A 24,802-nucleotide genomic window follows, 5' to 3' on the forward strand; every position below is an offset into this window, starting at 1 on the left:
TTGGTTTTGGACTGTAGGTCAAATAAACTTGAACGTGGCAATAAGCATTTTTTAATTTTGAATGTGTCTCGTGACTGGAGACTTGACTTAGCCAAGTCAAGTCTTGGTCTTGTCTTGAATGACTTGAACTTTGCCATAAGGCCTTGAGTTAAAAGTAGCCCAGATAAACTTGGTGCATCATTCAGAATTTGGGCTGGGATTGCCTGCACACGGCTGTCACCTCTGATGTCACAAGCAAACACTGAGGTGACAGAGCCGAAATGGCTGTGGCTTGCGATGCTAACAATGCTAACAGTGCTTCCAACAACAACAGTGCCGACAGAACTAAGAATGTTAACAATGGGTGACGGCATTATAAGTGATAATTGCTGTCGCCAGTGGGACATGAAGGAAGGGACTAACATGCACGCACAGTTGGCCCGGCTACCAAAACAAAGAACACAGAAGCTTGGATTAAAACACACGCGCACACACACACACACACACACACACACACACACACACACACACACACACACACACACACATTCTCTTCTTAGGACACCATTACTTCACTGTATCTTTACATAGCAAATGGTGATTTGCTTGAAACCTGACTTGTCTTCAGTGACCCAAGTCTTGACCTGATCATTTCTCAAGTGACTCCAGACTTGACTCCAACTTGCATGTAACAGTCATGTCTCCTGCCATCACCAGGGGACCCAAAGATCACCACAAGCATGTGGGTGCAGACATTGTGTTAAGGGTGCAGATACTTTGTAGGGTTAAGTTGGATGAAGAAAATGAGTGGCATTTCAGTGATAGAGAAAGGAAGGATTATGGGAAAGACAGAATATCCAGGAGTGTTGAAAAGGCTTTAAAAACTGTGAGAAAGTGTCGACAGGAAGTGGATTTCATCTGGAGGTGCTGCTCTTGCAGCTGTCATACGGCCTGAAGAAACCTGCTCAAAAGTCACATTTGCACCGTTTTAGCATTAAATAACAAATCACCATGTGAGAGTTCTCAGCACTCTCCAAACGCGTGGCAGTCGCTGTAGTGTCCACCACTTTAGGACTTGACCTCGACATCGACCTTCACCCAGGCCATCAGCCTCATGCACTTCCCGTATCTCTGTCACATTGACACTGGCATTCTTTCACGTTAGCGCATCACAGCGCCGCAGATAGGCCTGCCAGACACCCCCTGTACTCTCCTAGTATCTCTGTCACATACACACACACACTCACACACACACATGGTTAATTGGTAACTAGAGTTTATGGGCAGCCGGGAACTTATAGTTTGACTACGCTGTAGTGAGAAGACGCGTGAGATAATATGTCGGCTTTTGGTGAGTTATGAACACACGTGTGAGTGTTTGAGAGGCATGTCTGGAGTCGGGCGCTGTGTGAGATTAGGGTCATCGCATGTGCAGTTTGAATTTGAGGTTGTGTCGCTGTGGTGAGGTTTTTGTCTCATGGCGGTGTTTGCAAGGACGACCATCTTTCGTTTAAATGTGGACAACTTTGGATAACACGAAATTCGTTCCTGTGCCAGCATGTGTCTGTGTGTTTAAGTGTGAGAGCTTCCTTTAATTCACACACAACTTGCTAGCATTTTTTTACTTGTAGCCAAACGTTTACAATTATTAAACATCAATCTTTTATTTTTTCCTCCACTGAACCTAATCCACATTCACTGCACAATATTTCAACAAGGCTTTTTTTTTTAAAGAGAAGTTATTTGCCCCCTGTGACTCTTTAATCAATATCAATAAAGTGGTCTAGTTATCTATTTTACCCTCCTTCAACAACTAGCAGATCAATACTCATCTGTCATGGTTTCACACACTGAATGTTATCGCTTGTGCCAGAGATTAGCTCGCTGTAGCATCTTATCCTGACATTTTCTGTTATCCTGAGTTATGTAGGTTAGAAGGAGAGGTCTATCTCAGTGTTTTCCAGGCTTTACTTGCCCAGTAGCCTCATACCGAAGAATAATGTTTAGAGAGTTGCAAGTTTGTTGCATGTCTAGCACAATTTATTTCATTTAAGAAACCTTAAATGTTAGTTTTTATGGATACAAAACTATTATTTTTCTATGTTAATTTTCTCTCTAATGGTCTTTATACAGCATATGGAAAATGATGGTACTTATTTTTGTCATTTTAGGATATTTGTGATAATAATTTGCATTTTCTGTTTGTACACGCTGTTGTAGTTTGCAAAAATTTCTAATGCTGAACTGCTTCATCTCCGTCTTTGTTTTTGTTAACACACACTTAAATATTTGATATTTAAAAAAGCAGCATTTATAGTATCGCAATATGTGTTCTGGCCAAGTATTAACTGTGCTGCATGCTGTTACTTGGTGTATGTGTTCATATATACCATCTATTCATTTTCAGTTTCTGTGTTGCACGATTGGTCTTTGTTCTGTGGGACTGTTTTTAATGCTGTATTTCAGTGACAAAAACTCAGCAATTTTAGTATTTTCTTCGGCTGTTTTCCTCCTGTTTTCCTCTTTTCACATCCCTCTAAAACTCCACTTAAAATAAATAAAGGTTGATACCTTGTTAACCATTTGTCTGTCACATTGGTGTGGAGGGTCATCTATATCCCAGACTGTCACAGCACCCAGCCCGGTCCATCCTTCATTCCCCTCTCATCCTTCAAGTCCTGACCACTCTCTTCCATCTGTCTGTCAGGCCAGGACTTGACCTCTCACCTCTGGAGGCCCGCCCATCTTGTTACCCCTAACCCTCAGTTGATTGTGTGACTGACCGCCGATGGTTAATGCGTCTTCTTTTCACTCACAAAGGCAGAAAATTTATAGCTCATGGTTCACGCAAAGTCTTTGAAAGCCACCGTTAAAATTATAGACAAAGAAAATCACTTGGGGTGAAAAATAAATTAAGCTTCTTGTAATATTTTTAAAATACAGGAAAGTAGCCTGTATAGACGTTAAGGTAAATTGGTCGGATAGGGAATAATACCAGAGGTGGAGAGTGCTAGAATATTGTTCTCAAGTAAAAGAACTGTCATTTTTTATGTGTTGAGACATAGATTTAACCACATCCAGTTAGGCTCACCACATCTCAAGCAAGTTTCAGTCAAGAGTGAAAAATCCTAAAATGATGGAGATCATCATTAACACTGAGGAACATTATTCTCTTGAGAGGAATGACACCATTATAGAGGAGTGAAAAAAAAAGTGAAAATACTGTAGATTTAAATTTCTTTCACCCCCCATCCTTCTCCTTCTCTCTGTCTCCCTCCTCCCCCTCGTCCTTGCACCTTGATGCCTGCTTAATGCTCAGACTGATGAGCCCAATTTGGACTGGTTCTGCAGCCGCCCGGCCCAGTTTGATTAATGGCTCTAGGTGAGGTAGCATCAGCTCTGCCTCGTCCTTGTTTCATCACACACACATACAAAACACCAACACACACACACACCCACACACACACACACATACATATAGCCACTCATTGCCACCAGACCAGCCTTGTAATTGATGACAGAGGGCTAACCATTTGCAAACCAAATGTGGAAAAGGGAGACAGAGCAAACTCTGCTCCCAACACCTCTCTACCTCTCTTCTTTCTTTCTCTCCCTCTCTCCCTTTCTATCTGTCTCTCCACCTCCTCTCACTGTCTATACACCCGCTCTTTCATTAGGCATTTGTCACGTTGATATGAAGGGCCGGGGCAGCATTGTGACATGCTCAGAGGGCAGTATAAATATTTGATTAGCCCTAATGGAAATCGTCACAGCGCGCTAATTGCGCCACACATTATCTGAGGTGCGGTATCAGCGGCGGACATCCCCTTTGATCCTCCCTCCGTCTCCCCCTCTCCTCTTCCTTGAGCCCATCTCAGCCGCTCTTTCTTTTGTTTATGCAGTTTATTTTGGGTCGTATGACATTATCTGCCCCCACTCACCCCCCACCCCTCTGCCTTCCTGCCTTTTCTTGTCAGTAGCCTCTTTAGTTGTTGTCATCTTTCTCTTGGCGCGCACTCACGTCTCTGTCTGCCTCCTCTCTCCTCTCCTCCTCCTCCTCCTTGTATGTGTGTCTTCTATATTGTGCGTTGTCCTCTGGTGCCCTGTTTGCCAATGTTTTCTTCTATGACGGAGCCGAGGCAAAATAGCTGCAAGGGCCACATACGCACACAAATAGACACACACAGGGGACCAGAGGACAATGTGCAGCAGGGAAACCACATGCACACTTGTTTTGCTTGATCCCATCTGCAGCTCATGATGCAGCACTATTACATGTGATACAGACATTAAATGATACCATAAAATGACTATAAAATCATCACTTAGACATGAAAAAAATCCAAATGAGTGCGCCTCTGTAGCTGAGTGGAATTTCCATGTCTTTTACTGGACATCAAATTGAAGGAAATGCTGATTTGATGTGTGCTAATATTTTGGCCATTAAGTCAGCAAACATCTGCGTGACATGAGTTGGTCATAAAAGAAAATCCTCCTTGATGTCTTTCCCAAGTGTCAGAAGGGGATGTGTCAAAAAATGGCCACACAGTTGCAACTTAGCCATGACACCTTGAGAGTCTGTTGACAATTACTATTTTTAATCACATTTTGCAAGAGCTTTGTAGTAAGCAGTTTGTTTTTATTGCTTCAGTCACCACTCAGCTCTCCGTGACTGTGCACTGCGAAACTCCCCTCCTTCACTCTGCGTGCGTACTTTCAGTGATGCTTTGAATTCGAATCATATCCTCTGATTAGTGTGATAAATGTGCATCCTTTAAGCAGCCGTGACCCTTTTGATGTGCGCACAATGTGGGGTTTTTTTTTTCATCCCTAACATGTCCTTCCTTAACCTCCATCCTGTTTGTATTTACTTGTTGTTATTTACGGCGTGTCTCCTGCAAAGATCTGTGACATTGTTTGGTGTCGCTCCTCTTTTCTCTCTCCCTCTCTCCCTCTCACCCTCCCTCGGACGTTTCCATTTAGCCAAAGACAAAACAAGTTAATTAGATCGGAAGTGCGGGCCTATCAATGGGGAATCAGTATTCAAATCAAGGCCTTGTCTGGACACAAACAGCAGGAAGCCAAACAAGAGCCCGGCGCTGCTGAATGGGAGGACAGGAGAGGGAGAGAGAGAGTCTGAAGTTAGGGGGGCTTGCACTAGCCAACGTACACACACACAAACTGTTTAGGTGCTGAATCAGTTGTATTTCTATGTTTCCTTTCATGTCTGTGTATTTGAACGTACAGCATGTTTTTTTTGTGTCGCCTCGTATGAATATCAGTTCAGATCTGATACCGTGATAACTCTGAAGCATTTCAACGATTTAATTCTCAGTTTGGTTTTGTGTGAGCTGCAGTGCTTTGCTCTCTTATTATGTTGTTACAACTCAGCGTTGTAAATGAGAGCTCTCCGCCCTCAATATGTTCTCTGTGACTTAAATAAAGGTTAAGTAAAACTCAGGGGTCCATAAACTGGGGCACTTCCACTTCACAATTAGGCAGTGCAGCAAACTGCACGCTGCTATTTCGTAGACAAGAGATACACAGACTCTAAATAGCATGCAGCATACTCTAAAGGTCAAACACGTAGCATTTAAACATTGACAACTGTAATCCAGCAATGAATCATAATTTGTAAGATTAAGATGGTAAACTAGCCTTTACCTGAATTTTACAATGTGTGTTACTGGTCGGTGGCACAAACCAAAAGTGTTATTTTTCAAGTGCGAACAGAGCTGAATCTTTCAGAGCGTCTCACAATAATAAAAACCTTTTCCAACATGTTTTAACACCTTTTTTTTTTTAGTAATATAATGAAGGAAAATACATGCAAAGCAGTGCCAGAGAGGAGGGTTATAAGTAGCAGCATCCTGATTGTGACGGGAAGCAAAGGAGTTTGTTCAGGGAAACATGATCTTAAAATGATTTTACTGGAGCGGACAGTAGTCGTCAACGAAATTTGGTTTTATGTGTCACAAATTTACAGTAGGAAAAAAGAAACACAATTATTCTCACATGTATGTACAGTATAGAGTGTAACAATGCTTACAGATGCAGTTTTGCACCTTTACAAACATTTTGTGCATCATCTCAATTAGAGTTGCAACAGTATACCGTGAAACCGTATCCCATGATATATAAATCAACGGTTATCATCCAGTGTTCATTTGTTTATCTACAGTATTGAAAAAGAAAAATGCATCCGGACACATGCACACCTCTTACATCTTTCCTCCCGTAGCGTCTGTCAGACTTTTTACACGTACTTCCTTGAAAAAGTGGTTTCAGGTTTAAAATATAACAAAGCGTTCACCAAAAAATTCCTTTTGTTTTCATTTCTTTAAGGGTCATTGTAACCGATAATTATAGTAATTGTGTGATACAGGATACTGTGAAACTATAAAACTGGGATATTTTCCGAGGTTGTTATCATACTGTGAAAATCTCATACCAAATCAACCCCTGTCTCAGTGTGTACATGCAGATACACAACAAAAAATGCACTTTTAATGGCTGGGTTTGTTGTGTTGTTGGGTGACTGACTGTGTGTGTCTACCTGTGAACTTTTTTACTCAGCTACTGATCCTCCCTGGATCTTTATCCCTTCGTCCTCTGGCTCTGCCCTGGAGCTATCGTACTTTGGATGTGAATTCAGCATCCTCTAGAATATCATGATTTGTGCCTCTGCACGTTTAACCAGTAGAAAATGTTGTCGTCATATTACTTTGAAGTGTTTAGATACTGTCAGAGTATCTGCAAGGCCTTTTTTTTGTCATACACGAGCAGATTCGGAAGTCAAAGAAAAAGAAAGGGAGAGGAGAGGGGAGGAGAGTGGAGAGGAAGGGGGGTGGGAGGTAGGGAAAGGTCCCATTATCTCATGTGGAGGGCCACCTGAGCTAAAGACAGCCATTTGTTCCCAAATCGACCTGTCGACCCCCGCCTAATTACCAGCCAATTATTTCCAAATGGACCGCATTCACCCCACACCCTGCACACTTTAGGAGGAGAGGGACAAAATTGCCTCTTTCTGTCTGTCTGTCTGTCTGTCTGTCAAACTCATTCGTTCTTCCAGTCCCATCGTCCTTCTGTCTTTCTTTTATCCTCTCCTTCTCTTGTTTCAGTATTTTTTTCATCCAGTGAGAAATGCCTATTGTTGCAGGCTTTGCAGTCAGTTCAACCAACCGCCCACTCAACCGCACACGCACGCGCACACACACACACACACACACACACACACACACACACACACAAACACACGCAGAGGGACACACACTTCATATTTATTCCCAGTTTACTCTGTGGTTCTTTGGTTGGTAATTAAGTGGCCTAATTATGGCAAGATTTGACACTGAGCCTGTGTGTGGGTGTGTGTGTGATTATTGCCATTGTTTGTTTGATTAATGCCATTTACAGACAGACAGACAGACAGACACACACACACACACACACACACACACACACAAATATTATGATGCAACTCTCATACGTAGCTCATATCTCTATATTCCCTCCCGCTCTCTCTCTCTCTGGCACCGGTCAGTCTCAGCAGGCAGATGTGTATCGATTGGTCCGGCATGCAGGAGCCACCCGAAGGAGAAGAAGGCTGTGCCCCTGTTCCCAGAATTCTTTGTGGTTGGCCTCCATTGTTCGCCACCACTTGTATACAGTATTGTCAGACTGATTGTGAGCCTCCGCTCTCCCTCGCTCCGCGGAACGCTAGAGAGCAAGCGGAGTAGAGGAGACGGAGGGAGAGGGGATGAGGAGGAGGAGGAGGAAGGGAGCAGTAAGCATTGTGTCCCTCGCTCGCCATTCTCCTGCCTTCCCATCTGTTTCCCTCTCTTCCTTCCTGTTTCTGTGGGATAGTGAACAGATTAGTAATAGCACCGTCGCAGCTCCTAATAGGGGAAGTCATGGTCGGGAAATACGATGGATTGGTTCAAGATATCATCTGGCTGAGTGGCGCAATAGTTTTGAACTCTGACACCTAGCTGCTCGCTGGCTGACTTTGATCACTTTGGTGCAGAGTGTGTGCATATGTGTGTGTATGTGCGAGATGGAATATCTTATATTTTTTGTAATTTTCCCCCGTCTGCTGTTTTACTCTCCTTGTTTATGTTCAAATAAACTTTTTTTTTTGCACTTTCCTACCAAACATGTCAGAGCCGTCAGTTGATATGTTTAAAGGAGCCGAACTTGGCTGCATCTCATTGGCATGGGCGGAACATAGTAACACCTGCACTCACAATTTTGTTTAATGGAGTAACTGTGGAAAAAACCTACCTGAGATAGGCCTGTAGTTTTACTGTATTTGTTGAGGCCGAGTCCGAGAGAGTTTGTGCTGCTGATGCTCTAAATCAAAGGCTGCAATGAAAATTTGTTTTTATTGTCGATTGATTTTTCAGATCAAACTTTTTGTTTGTGACAAAGACCCATCCGTACATTTGGGAAGCTATCATCACAGAATGATTTTGCTTCTTTGCTCAGGTGATTCATACATCGTCCTAATAGTTGTCTTTGATTTAGTGTCACTGGACTCAGCACGCAAGTTATTCCTGGTTCACTCTGTGTTAATTAAGAGGTGTTATTGTGGCGAGAACTGAGACTGAACCCTTTCAAATTAATAGTTTAGTCTATGAAATAAAACTCAAACAGTTTTAAAAGATGGCCGTCACAAACTCTCACAAAACAGCCAAGGTTTGTGTCTTTCAGGAGCTTGTTTTGTCTGACCAGCAGTCCAATATTAAAACCACTACTAGCACTAACTGAGAAAAGCGTCCCCACAACTGCGAAGCTTCAGCCAGAGAATTTTTTGCATGTTTGCTTGATTAATGATGGAAGTAATTAGCTGATGATCAAAAAAGGTTTCAGAAATCTTATGTCATTTGCCTTATTTGATTGCCTTAAAGAAAGCCTCAAAATGACCATAGAACATGACATAATCTTAACAAAACCTGAACGTTAAAATCTTCACATGGCCAGTATTTACTGAAGGGCTATTGTGTTGACTTGCCTTATATTTACAGGTGTTTTTGTTAATGTGTCCGCCCCCTGTATGGCCCATCTTATAATATATATCCTATTGAGCACCAGCTTAATATCCCCACAGGGATCATTTAAGCTTCATCTGATCTAATCTAATATACATATTCTGGAAAGTTCAGCGTTACATGGCTTAATGTGTCCGCCTCAGATGTGTGTGTGTGTGTGTGTTCTGCTCGTTGCGGGCTGAGGCAAGGCTGCGTACCGGCCTCCTGGCTGAGATTGAAGCTAAGTGGATTAGCATATCTCCCATGTCAGCTCCATTCACTGTGACAGCCTGATGACATGGGACTGTGTGACGGCCGCGACCCACCTGACGTCCGTGGCTCAGGCCTCCCAGCAGGTGGTCGGACTCTGGAAGGGAGGGAGAGAGAAGGAGACAGAGGGTGAGAGACTGAGCAAGAGGTGGGGGGAGTCAGAGATGGGCTTATAGAAGGCAAAGTCATGCTCTCAGTGGTTGTAAGAGTTGAGTTTGAACAGCAAACATTTTTGTCTGTTGTTTTGTCTCGGATACTGGTTTACTACGAGTACTAATTACTATTTTCTCCTGTCAGCTCCTCCTCTTTGCACATTACTGTCTATGCTAGGCCTACGAAATCATAAATATCATAAAGATGATAAGAGTATACATAGGGTAGACTGTTTTGCATGTCCTTATGGTATCAGTATGAAAAGGGCAATAATCATGTAAAACACAAACCACAAATGGCTGTTCATATGTGCATTTACAACATATTGGATATATGTCTATATGAAGTTCAGACTTTTTTGTTGGATTTTTGTTATTTGCCTGGAAGTAATTTAATTCAACTTTTTACACTGAACTAAAAATAAACGTAATTGTATGCTGAGGAGTTTGCTCAAAAATAGGTTGTATTATTTTAAGCATATGGAACTTCTAATTGCAGCAGCTCTGCCCATTGAACTCCACAAGACCACTGCTGGTCAACTGGTTTATTATTCTTGTTCACCTTGAGTGCAGTTTGCGTCTTGTAACTATATTTAACTGTCCGTAACTGCACCATTACAGAAAACCAGAATCAAAAACATTCTTGCACACACACAGACGTATTTCCTGTCCGAACTCCCCTCTCTTTATCTCATCTCTACTGTTTCTCTCAGCTCATCTCCTCCTTCAGTACCTTCCTCTCTTGGCTCTCTTCTCTCCTACCGCACAGACTCTCTGGTCTCCCATGACCCACCTCACTCTCTCTCTCTCTCTCTCTCCCACCGCCACCGCCAACGCCACCGCCACCGCCACCCTCCTGCCTCTCCACCTCCTCCTCCTACACAGTCTCGTGCCCGCCTAGCCAGGCAATGCTAACACTTTTGTCAGGGTGATTAATAGCACGCTGGATTGTCGTTAATTCACTGGTTAATGACTGGAGGGAGCAGGCGAGAAGAAGAGAGAAGCAGAGCGGAGCTAGGCTGGAGAGTAATAGACTGATGTATGGGTGTAGGCTGCTTCCAGTGGCAGAGGTGAATATCATCACCTCTCTACCACCCCCCCTCCATCTACACAAGCCCCCCCCCCCCCCCCCCCAATCAGTGCAACCTCAGACATACAGCTACTGTATAGCAACCACAAGAAGCTGGGATGTAGCACACACACTTATGCTGGCTCTTATTGTAAATGTTTAATACAGTCTGCAACTAACTAAGAAAAGAAAAATGTTATGCCCTTAATGTTAGTTTTTTTCCCTGTGGTATCAAAAATGTTGTTGAATATTTATATATTTCAAAGCAATGTATCACAGTCAGAAATTCAGGTATCATATCAACACTAATAGAAGATAGATATTGGGAATTCTGTTCAATGACATAGTTGATCACGACCTCCAAGATCCCGCAGTATTTTTTTATGACTGCAAATGAAATGATTTGGTTTTCAAAATATTGCGCGCAAACTGGCATCAAATTTCCTTTTATTTTGAGACAGATTGTGTTACATTTTAAAAGACTGCTGTAAGATCCAGTGAGAGAATAACTGAGTTTTAGGAGGCGTTGTTGTGTGAAGCTTTTTGCAGATTTTCATTTGACTGTGACTCGTAAAAGTGGTTCTTAAAATTGATAAGACTGTCATTGTGTTTTGTGAGAAAAATTGCCAGAATTGGAAAAAAGAATTACTGGACCCCGCACATTTTGCATGGATATGTTTGTGGCAGTTGTTGATAAAAGGATTGTTCATTTTTCAATGAACTTACAAAAAAAAACGAAGAAGTATGAAGCGTATTTGTGCCTACAGCCAGTATTCTTTCTGCCTCACATTGCCTCATTTTAGATATTGTTATATTGTTTTTTGTTTGTTTAGTTTGAAGCTGCACAAGAGTGAAGACGTACAGCACATAACTCAGCTGGATGTGACAGGAAGTTGGTCAAGATTTTATTGAATCAAATGTGACTTGACATTTTAGAGCGCAGACAAAGACTAACACTATATAAAAGATGTCTCCCTTACACATGTGCACGCTGACATGAACACAGATAGTCACACAAGCCAACCCTTTCTCCTCCCTGGTTAATAAGAATGGATGGGTTTGTTCTGCACGCTGTCTGCCTTGGTGCTCCCTGAGCTGGCTGTCTAGCCTTGCGAGTGGCTTGCTAAATGAAACTGCACCAGTGGGCATAAATACACACACACACACACACACACACACACACACACATACACACACACATACACATTGAGATGAAGAGAGAAAAGAAAAGAGACACTGAGGAGTAGTGTAATAGTTTGTTCCCACTAAGGGGGAGGTGTCCTCTGTTCACTCCTCTGTCATGTTATCTGGAACACCCTATGTAACATTCATGTTTTAACAAGAGTTTGCAAGGGAGATTTTCCTCTAACATTTTGTTTACTTTACATTGTTGAAAAATGGTCTTAAAATTAAATAGAAAGATTGTTATTGATTTCCATCACGTCTCTGTACATTGACACATAGTCCCTGCTGCCCCTCCCCCTCACAGATGTGTTCATAAATCTGATTTTCCACATCAAAATGCTACCGTAGTGAAATAGGACAGAAACTATAAAATCAATTTCCTAATCATTTTAAATAGTGGAGAGGATTTGACTGTAGTGGTGGACATACAAACTTTGCTGCACCACCATGTTTGTGTGAGTGTGGATGATGTCACTGGTCTGGTGCCACTGTCCCACAAATGTTTCCGATGTTCATGAGCCTTGCAGATATAAGAATATATGTAAAATGTATGCTTATCTGGAAAGCGGATGATATTACTCTTAGTAGCTGCTACTGCATCTTAAGTAGCAATATCTTGGTTTAAATTAACTCTGTAGATAACTTTTGTTCTGCCTGGACAGATCTGACTCTGACCCTTATTTAAATAGTTGATAGAGGTGGTGACGGTAAAAATGAGGTGTGCAGATGTGAAACTGGGCTCCCTCTGTGAAGGTTTTGGTCTTTATTGTCAGTGACTACATTTACATACACAAAATATTCTAGTTTCCTCCCATTGGTGGACATTTTTTGACCATGCAAACACAGCCTCCATCTTTCTGTCCTCCAACCACCTCCTTGAAACGGTTGGCGTTGCGATTTTTGCGCCCATCTAAAAAGCTGTTAATATACAAGTCTTTCATAATGTTTAAAAGTAGGTGTGTTTCTCCTTCCGACCAAAAATGTGGGCTTTTCTTTTGGGCGAGCATCTCTACCCCGGGGCTTGCAAACTCTTGGCTAGTTGGTTTGTGTACAATGTCTCCAAGACAGCGCACAGAGCTGACCATAAACTGGTAAGAGGCCCTGCGTGTGTCGCAAACTGCAGTAAAAACCCCAACTGAGACGCATATTCTGAATGTGCTGTATACACATCCAAAGAATGCTCCTAAAACCCCACTAACACTGACATATCCCACATGTCTTCATTGAGAAATGCTACATTGGTAACAAGGCCTCATTTGAAAATCCAGACAGGATATGCTGTTTATATGACCTGTATCAAATTCATAATATTGTCATATTTGGAATAATAGTGGGGTATTTAGTGTGCAATGAAATGTAGTCAGTGGTTCATGTGGTTAAACAACATCTTAATTTATTTCACTCTGTTCTTGTCTTATTTCCATGTGATTCGTCCTTTTCACTTTCTCATTTTCCCCTCTTTTTTCCCCTCTCTTCTTCCTGTTTAGTCCGGCTCCTTTCTCCATCCATCCTCTCAGTTGCTGACCCTCTCCTCCCCTCCTCTCTCCCTCCCTCCCCCTGGGTGATGTTTGCAACTCAATTTGGCAAATGTAACTCAATATTGATTATTATTAATATTTATCATGTTTGTGAACATGTTTTCTTCTAGTGCTATTAATCTGCCCTGTTAATAAATGTCTGCAGCAGTCCCCTGGGACCACAGGGCCACTACACACACACACACACACACACACACACCTGCTCTCAACTGCAGGAGGTTGCCTGCTGTCTTCTGTGTGCCTGGAGGCTTGATCTCAGCGCACATACACACACACGGAGGCACACACACACGCTATTGCAGGGCAGAATGCCTTTAGGCTGCTCAGCACAAATAACACATCAATACATCAGCCGTGTTGTATCGGCGCTACACACAAACACAAAAGTGCACACTCACGTAATAAAAAATAAACACACACAAAGGCTCCAGTCTGTTCCTTCCTGAGCTGCAGTGACCGAATTCAGTCCAGTTTTCTGATGTTTTCATGTGGAAATGTTCACAAGTGCTGTGATTATAGTTTTATTTTTACTGGTCAGTTGCTACAAGAAAAAAAGAAGGAGAAACAAACTAAAGCAGAGAGAGAGAGAGAGAGAGAGAGAGAGAGAGAGAGAGAGAGAGAGAACAGGCTCTGGACAGCTCCCCCTAGCAGGTTTTATAGACTGATAACCAGTCAAAGATAGTAAGGGAAGAGCAGCCATGTAGGCACACATACACACTGAAGACTATGCCCTGAATGTTGGCAAGCAGTAAGGTATGTATGGTGCAGTATGTGTGGATTTCAACCTTTGTACGAGTTCAAACACTATATAATAAATCAAAACAGTATTTTTGTTTTCATGTCAGCTTTGGTCATGTTGGCACTTAAAGTAATAAACACAGTTTGACCACACATAAGAACAGAAGCAGTATAAAACGTGACTCACAATAGCATAAACTTTAATGTAGCAATAACTATAGTTAAAACATGTTCTGGTTATTGTGTAATGATTATGCAGAGCAGCAGTACATGTGCAACCCTGTGGGGAAAAACATAAATTTGTCTCCTTTTCATTTTTCTTTCTTTATATATTCCCTTCTTTATTTCTGCCACTGTGATCTTTCTTTACTCTGAAGAAGTCATGTTGCAGTTTTTAAGTGTTGCCTGGAAATGTTCCCTGGTGCTTTTACGAGAGGAAAGTGTGTGGCGTTTTCGCTCGGAGAGGCTCGCTGGTATTGTAGCTGACCGTGCCCCCGTCGCTCGCTCACTACTTCCAACCGCACACGCGAACACGCACGCCAAACACACACCTCCTTCCCCTTAAACGCTCTCCTTTGGCTCTCTCGTCACATGCTTCCATTTATACGTCATTTTGAATATATGGTACCCCCGTGCCACCGTGGAAAAATACACCATTGTACAGTTTTTCACCTCTCACTCTTGCTCACTCTACCTTTGATTTGCGCTCGTTTGATTTTTACAGCTGCCTCTCTCCTCCGCCCTTCCTGTTTTAAAGCAAAGAGTGTTTTGGGCTCTTTTGTGTGGAGACAGAATCATCAAAGGCCTGCTTAATACAGAAGAACAGGTACCAATATCACTCTGTGGCCCAATAACGCAGCTAAGTGGGACCATATTGATGCAATATAGCGGCACAAACAGCAGATTAAGCTTTGGGTTTGAATGCCGCCCCTTGTACGCGCCACTTATACGCGCACATGTGTGCACATGTACGCACAGAGCCCCCACATCAAAATGTTTGGTCATTTATTGCTCAACCAGCTACCCATTTTTCATATCTGTCATGGTCCACACATTCTCCCTCTGCCTTCTTTTTCTTTTTTTTTCTCTCCAGATGATCTTTTCTCCCCATATTTGGAGCCGGTGCAGAATTTTGCATAGTTTTGCCTTTTCCCTGGATACTGTCTTTTCATCAGTGGCTGCCTTTCCTTTTGAATTGAACCAGATCAATTTACGGCCAGACAAAGATACAGTCTCTGTGTGCATTGGAGGGGGAAGGCGGTGAGGGGAAATAGGATGTGTGTGCTTTATGATGGCCATCATTGGCACACACGTCCTATTTCCAGCTCTTTTTTGTTGTTATCATAGCCACAGTCATGGCTCCACTGTGCTGCTTGCTCTCTAGCAAAACGTTCACCTGGCTCTGAATGCTCACGCTATGGCTTGCATCCATTCTCGCCTGCCGTCTGCAGTGCTTTACACTGTGCATCCCTGTATACAAGTAAAATTTTTACAAAGATTCATGATTGACTGCTTGTGCTGCTGAGTCCTTATTTGATGCAGTATTTATAGGTTCCTTCCCAGATTTCTTGCATGCAGTCAGTGTTGTTTCTTTCTACCCAGACTACATCGACAATACAGCTCAGTCTATATGCCACAAGGCACATGTGTTTGTGTGTGTCCAGGCAGACGGCAGAAAATGACTCCAGATCTCTATCTTTCTGCGTTTAAGTCTAGAGTGCTCTGATTAAACACAACCACAGAACAATTTGCCTGTTGTAAGGCCCTCCGATTAAACCGCTGATTTTCAGCACCGTGTCAAGTTATTTTGCCATGGCAACACTGATTACAATGTTATCAGCATTTCATATTTTTTTTTAGTATTTTTAATCTTGACTCTTTAAAGGAAATGCAGTCAGATTTTTCTTTAATGGCTCGAGTTATGTGCTTGTCTTTTGATATATTTGACATTGTTAAACGTGTATTTTAGAGGTTAGTGTCTATAAATGTCATATCTATGTCATATCTTGTAATTTCACTGTGACACGCAGTAATTATGAGATATCATCTTTACCTACAACACCATCTGATCTCTTGCACATGTGTTTAGAGTACAGCAGCAGCTCCTGCAGTTGCAAACAGATGTGTGTTTGTGTGATAGCCTGCATCTGTGTTCATACGTGCCCTAAAATCTTTGTTATTGCAAGCCATGCTACAAAGCAAAGAGCTCCGTTTATGGCACGCATTTACAATTTATCAAATAAATGGGATGCCTTCATGTGGCCTGGGCCCGGCTCTCAGGCAGAGCAGCGTAGTTTTCCACTGGAATAACAGCCGCTGAACAAGCAGCCCATTGTAGCCGCAGCCACCACCGGGACCCCCAAGGTGCGAATTAATGATTGACCCCTGATGTAATCAGGATAAATAGCTCCCCGTAAAAGAGAAAGAGATGGCAAGAGGAACAGAGAGAGAAAGAACAACATAAGGAGCCAGGGAGAGGAAGGCACTATCTGGCCAGGGTGTTTTTTAAGAAGCCCTCGGGGAGACGGACCTAACATCTTTTTCTGGGTCTTCTGAGACCCTGAGCTAACATACAGCTGTTTAAAAGCAGCTCAGTCGTCAGTTTTTAGACTCGTCGCCTCCTCCTCTTCGTCCTCTTCCTGGCCCCTTTCATTATTTTCCTGCTTACTTTTCTCATCTGCAACTCTTTTTTGGGGCGCTGGCTGAACATGGTAAACTTGTCTTACATATGAGAGGAGTGAGCGCTTGTCTCCAGTGGCGAGTAATCTAAAAATTTCCCACTTTTTTTTCTCCAGGCAACTTTTTTATGAATTAACTACATTACAACTGAGAGTTGAACGTGTTTTAATATCACACTGCGTTAGCCCTTTCAGCCTCGCTTTACTGCTTCATGTGTCTCACAAAAGATGTTTTGTTCATTAAAATTAAGAGCTTTTTTTTCCCCTCTTTCTCCTTGTTACTCAATTATTTGACGTAGCGATCTGTGCATTTTTTGTGCACAGAGGCTCTTAAAGCCAAATAGTGTTTAATAGATTTTCCAAGGCTGTCTTTCTGCTTGTCAAAATTGCTCTCAATGGGTCAAGTGCCAGTGAGAGTGGGGGAGTGAAGAGGGAGAGTGAGTGAAAAAAAAAAGAGTGTTTAACTGCCTGAAAACACTTTTGATTGTGCAGAGGGAGCAGCAGATAGGGCTGAGTTATAAAACTTTAATTGATCTGTGAAAAGTGGAAGCTACTGCTGGCTCACTTGTTCCAATGCTTAATTGCGCGCCTGTTTCTGAGCCCCTATGAAACAGTGATCATTAAAAAAATGGGTTCTTTTCCAGTCAAAATCACTGGATGACGCAGAATCAGCCATAAAAGGCTGGATTTTACTGCCGCAGCTTTATATGATAAGTTTCCCGGATCTGCGTGGACATGCTGCAGGTTTGCCAGGCACTGAAAAGCCCTTGTCACATGCTTGCATAGTTTCACATTTCATATTTAAAATGTACATGTCAGTTAATTTAACAGCTTTCACAGTCCACATCTGTCACTTGGCAGAAACCCAAATATTTATCATACAACAAAAAAATCTGATGCGCTGAACGATTAGCGCGCTCATTTCCAGTTTCAGTGATGCCTTCTCTACTTTGGTTTCTTGATCGGCTCACTGAGTCTTTTTTACAAATTACAGGCCTCACCTTTTTAAGCAGATACAGACAAATAGTTTAGAAATTAGTTAACTCCTAAAACAGAAATAAAAAGTATTAATCGTTGTTTTAGTTTTAACTTATTAATGATTCATGTCTATTGTGTTCAAACTCAACCCACAAACTTTCCTCATGACCTAATAAACTTTCATGTACTAACAAGCACATTTTTAAAATGTCATGTTGCAGCTCCAGCTAAAAATCTGGGAAGCGGTGGCAGGCTTGGCAGCAGGCTAGATGGAGGCTAACAGAGGGAGGGAGCTTGATTGGAACCACTCCTGCTGTAATTTTGGGCCTAGTTAGCCTGCTGATTGCCAGTCCCTGTGTTTAGATAGTAAAACTGCAGTGGTGCTTTGACTAAAGACACCAGGATCTGTCCACAGAAGGAAAGAAGGAGACACACATTGGTGTACTGAGATGAACACACACACACACACACACACACACACACACACACACACACACACACACAAACAAATAAGGACAGACTAGGACATGGTATTGAACCTTTATACTTTTAATTGACTGACGTGTAGTGGTAGAGGAGGGTAAAGTCCTTTTATGGTTGCTTGTGTTCAGTGGTTGAGAAGTTTTGCTTTTTTGTAATTGAAATAAATCACTTCAGTTTTCTTATTCCTCAAAATAAGATGTTAAAAAAAGTATTGTCTCTGTATCAGTGTAAAAAAAACAGATATTGTTGCAGCACTGATGTTCAGTGAGGCATACGGTAAATAATGTGCTGTTAAATCCCACGTACCACACACAGTGGAAGCCTGTTTTTCTGCCAGTGGAAAAAAACAACAGACTCTGTTTGTCATTTTAATGAGAAAAGATGTGTATCTAAAAATGATGAGAAACTTTCTCATAATTATGAATTGATATATCAAAAAAAGAGAAACTTTCTGAAAATAATGACTTTTCTCAAAACAATAACAAGTTTTCTAAAATAATGACTTAGTATTTCACAATAATGAGAAATGTTCTCAAAATAATGACTTACTTATCTGAAAGTAACGAGTTAGTATCTTAAAACAATGAGAAACTTTCTTAGAATAATAAGATGGTATCTCAAAATAATGACTTTCTATCTTAAAATAATGAAAAACCTTTGAAAAATAATGAGTTAGTATCTCAAAAATAATGAGGAATGATACTAAGTCATTATTTTGAGAAAGGTTCTCATCATTTTAAGAAATTGGCTCATTATTTTGAGATACTCAGTCATTGTTCAAAGAAAGTTTCTCATTATAATTACTTGTTGATTCTTTTTTTTTTTTTTATCACATTGGCAGAAATGGCTCTCCATACCACATAAACCTTCACTGTTCACAAAAAACCCCTCAGTAACACATTTAGAGAAATGGGAAGAAACTTAAAGCCGAATTTTATGTACAACTACAACACACACACACAATGTGCATCCACACTCACACACTTGTAATGCTCATCATCGTTTTCACTCATGTCGAATGGTGGGATCCTTGAGTGCAGGCACAATCATATTGTCAATCTCTGGATGTGACAATAATGCTAGGTGACGAGGCCAACCAGGTCAGTGATAGACACAGCGATTATTTGTAAGATGAGTCCTGGCTGAAAACAGTGACTGCGATGGAACTGAGAACTTTTCCCATCGAGGACTTGGCGAACCCAAAGCTTCTTCTCTCCGTCTGTCTGGCCCTTCTCACTCAGCTTCTGGAAAATCTGTGAACTCAGCATCTCGCAGCTGAAGTCATCAGATAGATAGGTATTCTTTTCTGAAGACCCCCAAATTCTTTCATCACACAGAGTGATTTTCGAACCGTTTAGAGGTTTGGAGATTGAAGTGGAGTGTTTTTTTTGTAATGTAGGTTCAAGAAGTCATTGGATAAATAGTGACTGCTGTGGATGGAGATATGTCTGAGTCCCTTTATGTCAAGTTCTGGGTTTAATAGTAATCACTTGGTTGGATAAAACTGAACTTCTCTCGTTTCCTAACATGCTGACAGTAAAATCCATGACCTCCATGGTGTAATCTTGTAAGAAATTGCATGTAATATCACACCTCCTCCGCCTGCCTAATAATACTTGTCTCTGTGTTTCGTCTCGTAGATGACAGTGAGCCAGTGGACAGCATGTACGACACAGAAGCCGACCTCCCGGGTTTAGCAGGCGGAGGTGGTGCCGACAGCCCAGAAGACGACGCAGAAGACGGCGTCATCAACATGTCCCCCCTTCCCTCACCGACTCCTTCACATCCAAACAACAACCACCACCACCACCTGCTGCACCCCCACATCTACGCCACCCACCACCATCACCACCACCACCTTCACAACAGCAGCAACAGCAGCAGCAATGACCAGGACTTCACCACACCCAAGGAGGGCTCGCCATATGAGGCACCCGTCTACATTCCTGATGACATTCCCATTCCAAGCGAACTGGAGCTGCGGGAGTCCTCTGTGCCCGGTGCCGGCCTGGGCGTTTGGGCCAAGACCCGCATCTGTGCCGGCGAGAGGTTTGGTCTGCACAGCACGCTGCATCACGAGGCCACGGGCAAAGACGGCTCCTTCGGATGGGAGGTAGGAACCAGCCGGGCGTCTTTGTAATTGGTTTTGGTTTGTTTGCATTTTTTCTCCTTTCATTTCACTGTCTTCTATCACTTTTCTCCACTTACATATTTTGGAGCACAAACACAAATATACAATACCATATATGAAATGAAAGAGTGATAGAAGCAATGAAGCAACACTGATGAGGGTAAGTGAATGAACGAGCCGCTCTTCATTCATTCACATTTCCAGCCATCACTCTTTATCCACAGGCGATCTCATCATCAGCAAAGATGCCCATTCCATTTGCATCCCCTGTGTGATTGGACCTCATCTTTGCACATACACACACACACACACACACACACACACAGACACAAAACGCACTCGTCCAGAATTCCAGCAGCACAGCGATGTCAGATGGAAAAATCTGGCTGATTAGTGGAGGTATCAGCTTTTCTGGGCGTCGGTCCGAGCGAGCACACTCATTTGGTCACGCCACCCGATATGGAAATGGAAGAAGCATGGCCCAATGCGGTGGCGGCATATTGAACTATTAATTTTCATTTTAACATGACATTAGAGGATATTGAAGTTGCTTCAGTAAGCTCATTAGGAAAAAAAAAGAAACTCCCAATCTCTGTCTCTCTCTCTCTCTTTCTCCCTCTCTGCCTCCCGTTCTGTCTTTCTTACATGCCTAATCAGAGATGAATTATACTGGCCTGCTTTTCATTTCACTGACTCCCTGACTCTTCATTTTTAGGGGGCTGGTCATTCGTGTAGTCTAATATTACATTTGTTTGTAATAAGGAATAGAGACTCTGACAAGTTAATCATTGGAACACCGTGTTGGACAGGGCATGATGTGCTTGAATGAGACACCCTCAGCTGCTGTACACAAGTCACAAGTTCAAAAACATTTTGGATGCAAACCAACAGGCCACGCAATTATTTAAATTTTTTTTATTGTAGTTTCTGTGAACTATGAGTATAGAAGACCATAAAAATGTTCAACGTTAGCATGTTGGACGACATAAATTTGATGAGATAAAATGATAAAGTTTACTCGTGGAACTAGTACAAACTTAACAAATTTAAAAAAAAAACAGCAAAAAATTTCAAGCATCAAACACTTAATTTCCGGCATTCTTGTAAATTTTATGAACTAATTTGGTGTAAACTGGTGTAAATGTCTTTAATTTTGTCAAAAAAAAGTTCTCTGCACTTTCATGTTTTTATTGGGGTGGGGGGCGACAAATGCACATGTTCTAAATATTGAAGTGGACATGTCCCCTGCACCCTCCCCCCCAAAATATACACCTATGGCAGACTGTAGTATTTTGTTTAAGATACTAGTGAAAATAAGTTTAGAATTAAATTTACATTTACATCATTATTAACCATTATATTGTCATAGAATTTGGCAATTCTTGTCACGGTTTCTCTTGAGAGAAAATGTATATATCCATAGTATAGACTGTAAATATAATGTCTCTGAAAAACTCATAAAAACATGGTGATTAATTCCTCATTGACAAGATTTAAAGAAACCCCATAATGGCTTCAGTGTGAAGAACTCCTGGTGCTTTCCCCCAAAGCCTCCACTTCTCTTTTCACCCTGTTTTCTTCCTAACAGTTGTAGAAGCATGCAGGCGATTAGAGCACACAGGCACACGCTATGTGGCGGTGTGCCAGGCTGAACGTTTTCCTTTTTAAAGTTCATATTATGGCTAGCCATTCGGGGTGCAAAGGGCACCTCTCCAAAAGCTACACTCTCCCCGTAGCTCTCGTGTTTTCTCTCAGTTTTCTTCCTCCTTCCTCTTTTCTCCCCAGACACCCCGACTAATGCATATTCATCAGCTAAGCTTTAGCTCTCTGGCTCGTAGGAAAAAAAGGCCGCCTTCAGCTCTAAAGAGATACATTCACACATGTGCTCACAGAAAAGTCCTGGGGTATACACACCACCCTGAAAGGAGAGAGACTCAGCATGTTGTTGCACTCTGAAGATGTCTAGTTTTTTTTGATCACTTAAAGATGAAGTTTAATTAACTTCATTACAGTATGTACATGAACACAGTTCAGTTGGTGGCATTTTGGAAATTTTATTCGTGAGCAGTGCATTTTTTTCCAGATCAATTGGCATGTTGCTGTTCGCCTGAAGTCAATTTAGTTTCCCCTCAAGGTAAAATCTTTGCTCTTTGCCTGCAAACATGTCAAAAGGGAGCGATTGATCCTTTTTTTTCCCTCCTCCTCCCGAGTGGTTGTTGGAGGACTCTGGCTGTATTTTTTTTTTTTTTTTTTTTAAGCTATCCTGTCTGGTTTGGGGCTGGAAGCCTTCGGGGGCTCTCCTCTCTCAGACTCTTATCACAGATAGTCATAACAGTCAGCCTGTTGATAGTCATCAAAAGACTCCCCTAGGAGTACCGTACACCCCCTTTCACCGTCGACCCCTCTACTCATCTACTGCCCCTGGTCTTAGACAAATAGACAGGCGAGGTAGCGACAGAAGTATGGCTGAGTGAAGAAAGATGTTAAAAGGAACCAGAGAGAAACAAGGCTTAATGGGGATGGATGGTGCAAGAAGAGGATACAAAAAACATTTCTCACAGTATTAGGAACACAGGAGGAGTCTAATACTCTTCATGGAAATTCTGTGAATGTGTGTTACACCAGTCCCCTGCCAAAACAGGGGGATGTGTTATGAGAGATAATAAGTGAAGTCATCTGAGATCTCTGTGGTGTAAATGTGATCATATCAAACCAAGGCCTCACACATTTTGTCTCAGCCCTGCTTGGTTGGAAAACAAAATTGGATTAAGCGCTGACTTTAGTTATCGGGGTGATTAGTGTAACTGTACTTCCACTTTATAATAAATTGTTGTACATAATATTGTTGATGTTGGGTGAACACCTTTTCTTCCCTAAAATGCTCCTGAAATTTAACTAGCCTTTTTTTCTTCTTGATGGCCACTTAATTTTAAGTTGACTAAATTAACTTAAAGGGATAGATTGGATTTTTTGAAGTGGGCTTTTATTAGGCACTTATCCATAGTCAGTGTTTTACCTGCAGTAGATGGCGGTTGGCACACCCTCACTTTGGAGCAGCAGACAGGCGTACTGCCACGAAGCGAAGCCATGTACTGCTGAGGGCAGGGTGCTGCAACAAAACCAACACATTCTCACTCATTCTCACTTTGGTCATGGACTTTCCACATCCACATATGACGTGCAAGGTACCCCGGGTGCGTTGGTTGTTGATGTTCTGGGACGCCGTGTCAAGTTCTGCCTGCTACATGCATTGTCTTCTTTCAAAATACACTTCCGTTTTCACAAGAAATGTAATGTTTACCTGCAGTCTCTTTCAAAATAAACGCACTATGTTGGTATAACACTGCGATTTGACGGGTTTTTTTGCCTTCAACAACAAACACACATGGTTGGGTGTAGGCAACAAAAGCACGTGGTTAGGTTTAGGAAAAAAGAACATGGTCTGGCTTTAGAATCTTATGGGACACAAACACTGCTCTCTCGGGTGAAAGTCGCTGTTTGTTGGACCCATCCACCACCACTTCCGCCTGCCCCACTCGGACTTCCACCGCCTAAACTTTTGTCCTTGTCCACCTTTGTTTCCCCCTGATGCTACCGGGCCATGTTAAATAATAACAGTCGACTTTAAAGGACGCCTTTTTCCGTGGGTTTCTGGCACTGCAAGTCACTGCCCAATTGCCGGATTTCGACAACTTCGGAGTGAGACCAGGCTTGCAAAACATATTTTGGCCACCTATTAAAAGGCCCACTTAAAACAATCACTGTCAGTTTACATGTACAATATATTTAAGAAATATTTCCGCTGCTTTACCTTGCCATTAGACAGCCTTTTCTGTCGATGAACTGATTTCTGAAAAGAACTGACTTCTTTTACGATAACAGTAATTTTACCTCTCATAACACAGGAGCTGCTGTTTCTTAAATAAGTTTTATAGCTGTCCCCATCAAGCACAGTACATTACATTACATTCATCTACTGTAGATAACACACTGACTATGGATAAGTACCTCATACAATCCCACTTCAAAAAATCCAAACCATCCCTTTAAGATCAGAGGTTGTGGACTATACTGTACATGGAGCCCTATAATCCTTTAAAAACATGAAATCACTGAAATTGCAGTGACAGGGTTTTTTCTCTTCAACAATGATATATGCCATCTGAACCAGTAAACTCTCAAATCCAAAACAGTTTAACTACATTGACTGCATTTTTGTGGATTTTTTACTAAGACTGGCAATAACTCATTATGTTGGCTTTGCGAGCTCCGCGGTCTACCAACGAAGCCAAACAGCTCTAACAATCACACGGCGGACACTGTGGTGCTTTCTGGATATCTGAGTGGAAGTGTAGATTGGTGGAGAGAAATGGAGAGAGTGATAGAAAGAGAGTGAAAGAGTAGCAGTGAGGGAAAGAAGAAAGAGGAAGGCAGAAAGGAAGCCTACTATTGTCTGTCCCGGGGCGTTGGGGACTGGAAGAGGTGTTAACTCAGACTCATTTCAGCGAGACGGACAGCTCAATCTAAGAGCTGCTTTGCTGCAGGCCATGGCCATTCTCTTCTGTCTCAGACTCC

At 42.1% G+C, this 24,802-nt stretch overlaps 1 protein-coding gene across 8 annotated transcripts in view; it reads left to right on the forward strand.

Moving 5' to 3' along the window:
• prdm16 (PR domain containing 16) overlaps positions 1 to 24,802 on the forward strand; it is a 211,768-nt gene that overhangs the window by 47,963 nt on the left and 139,003 nt on the right. For 7 of the 8 annotated variants that reach the window (XM_033642050.2, XM_078170137.1, XM_078170138.1 and 4 more), the window contains exon 2: positions 19,737 to 20,209. In XM_033642050.2, the coding sequence (XP_033497941.1) occupies positions 19,737 to 20,209 (473 nt within the window). Of the gene's footprint in view, positions 1 to 1,314; positions 1,331 to 19,736; positions 20,210 to 24,802 lie in introns of those variants that run through there. The other variant, XM_078170139.1, reaches the window with a different exon arrangement.

The sequence above is a fragment of the Epinephelus lanceolatus genome, chromosome 8, assembly GCF_041903045.1.
Source record: "Epinephelus lanceolatus isolate andai-2023 chromosome 8, ASM4190304v1, whole genome shotgun sequence".
Lineage (NCBI taxonomy): Eukaryota > Metazoa > Chordata > Actinopteri > Perciformes > Serranidae > Epinephelus > Epinephelus lanceolatus.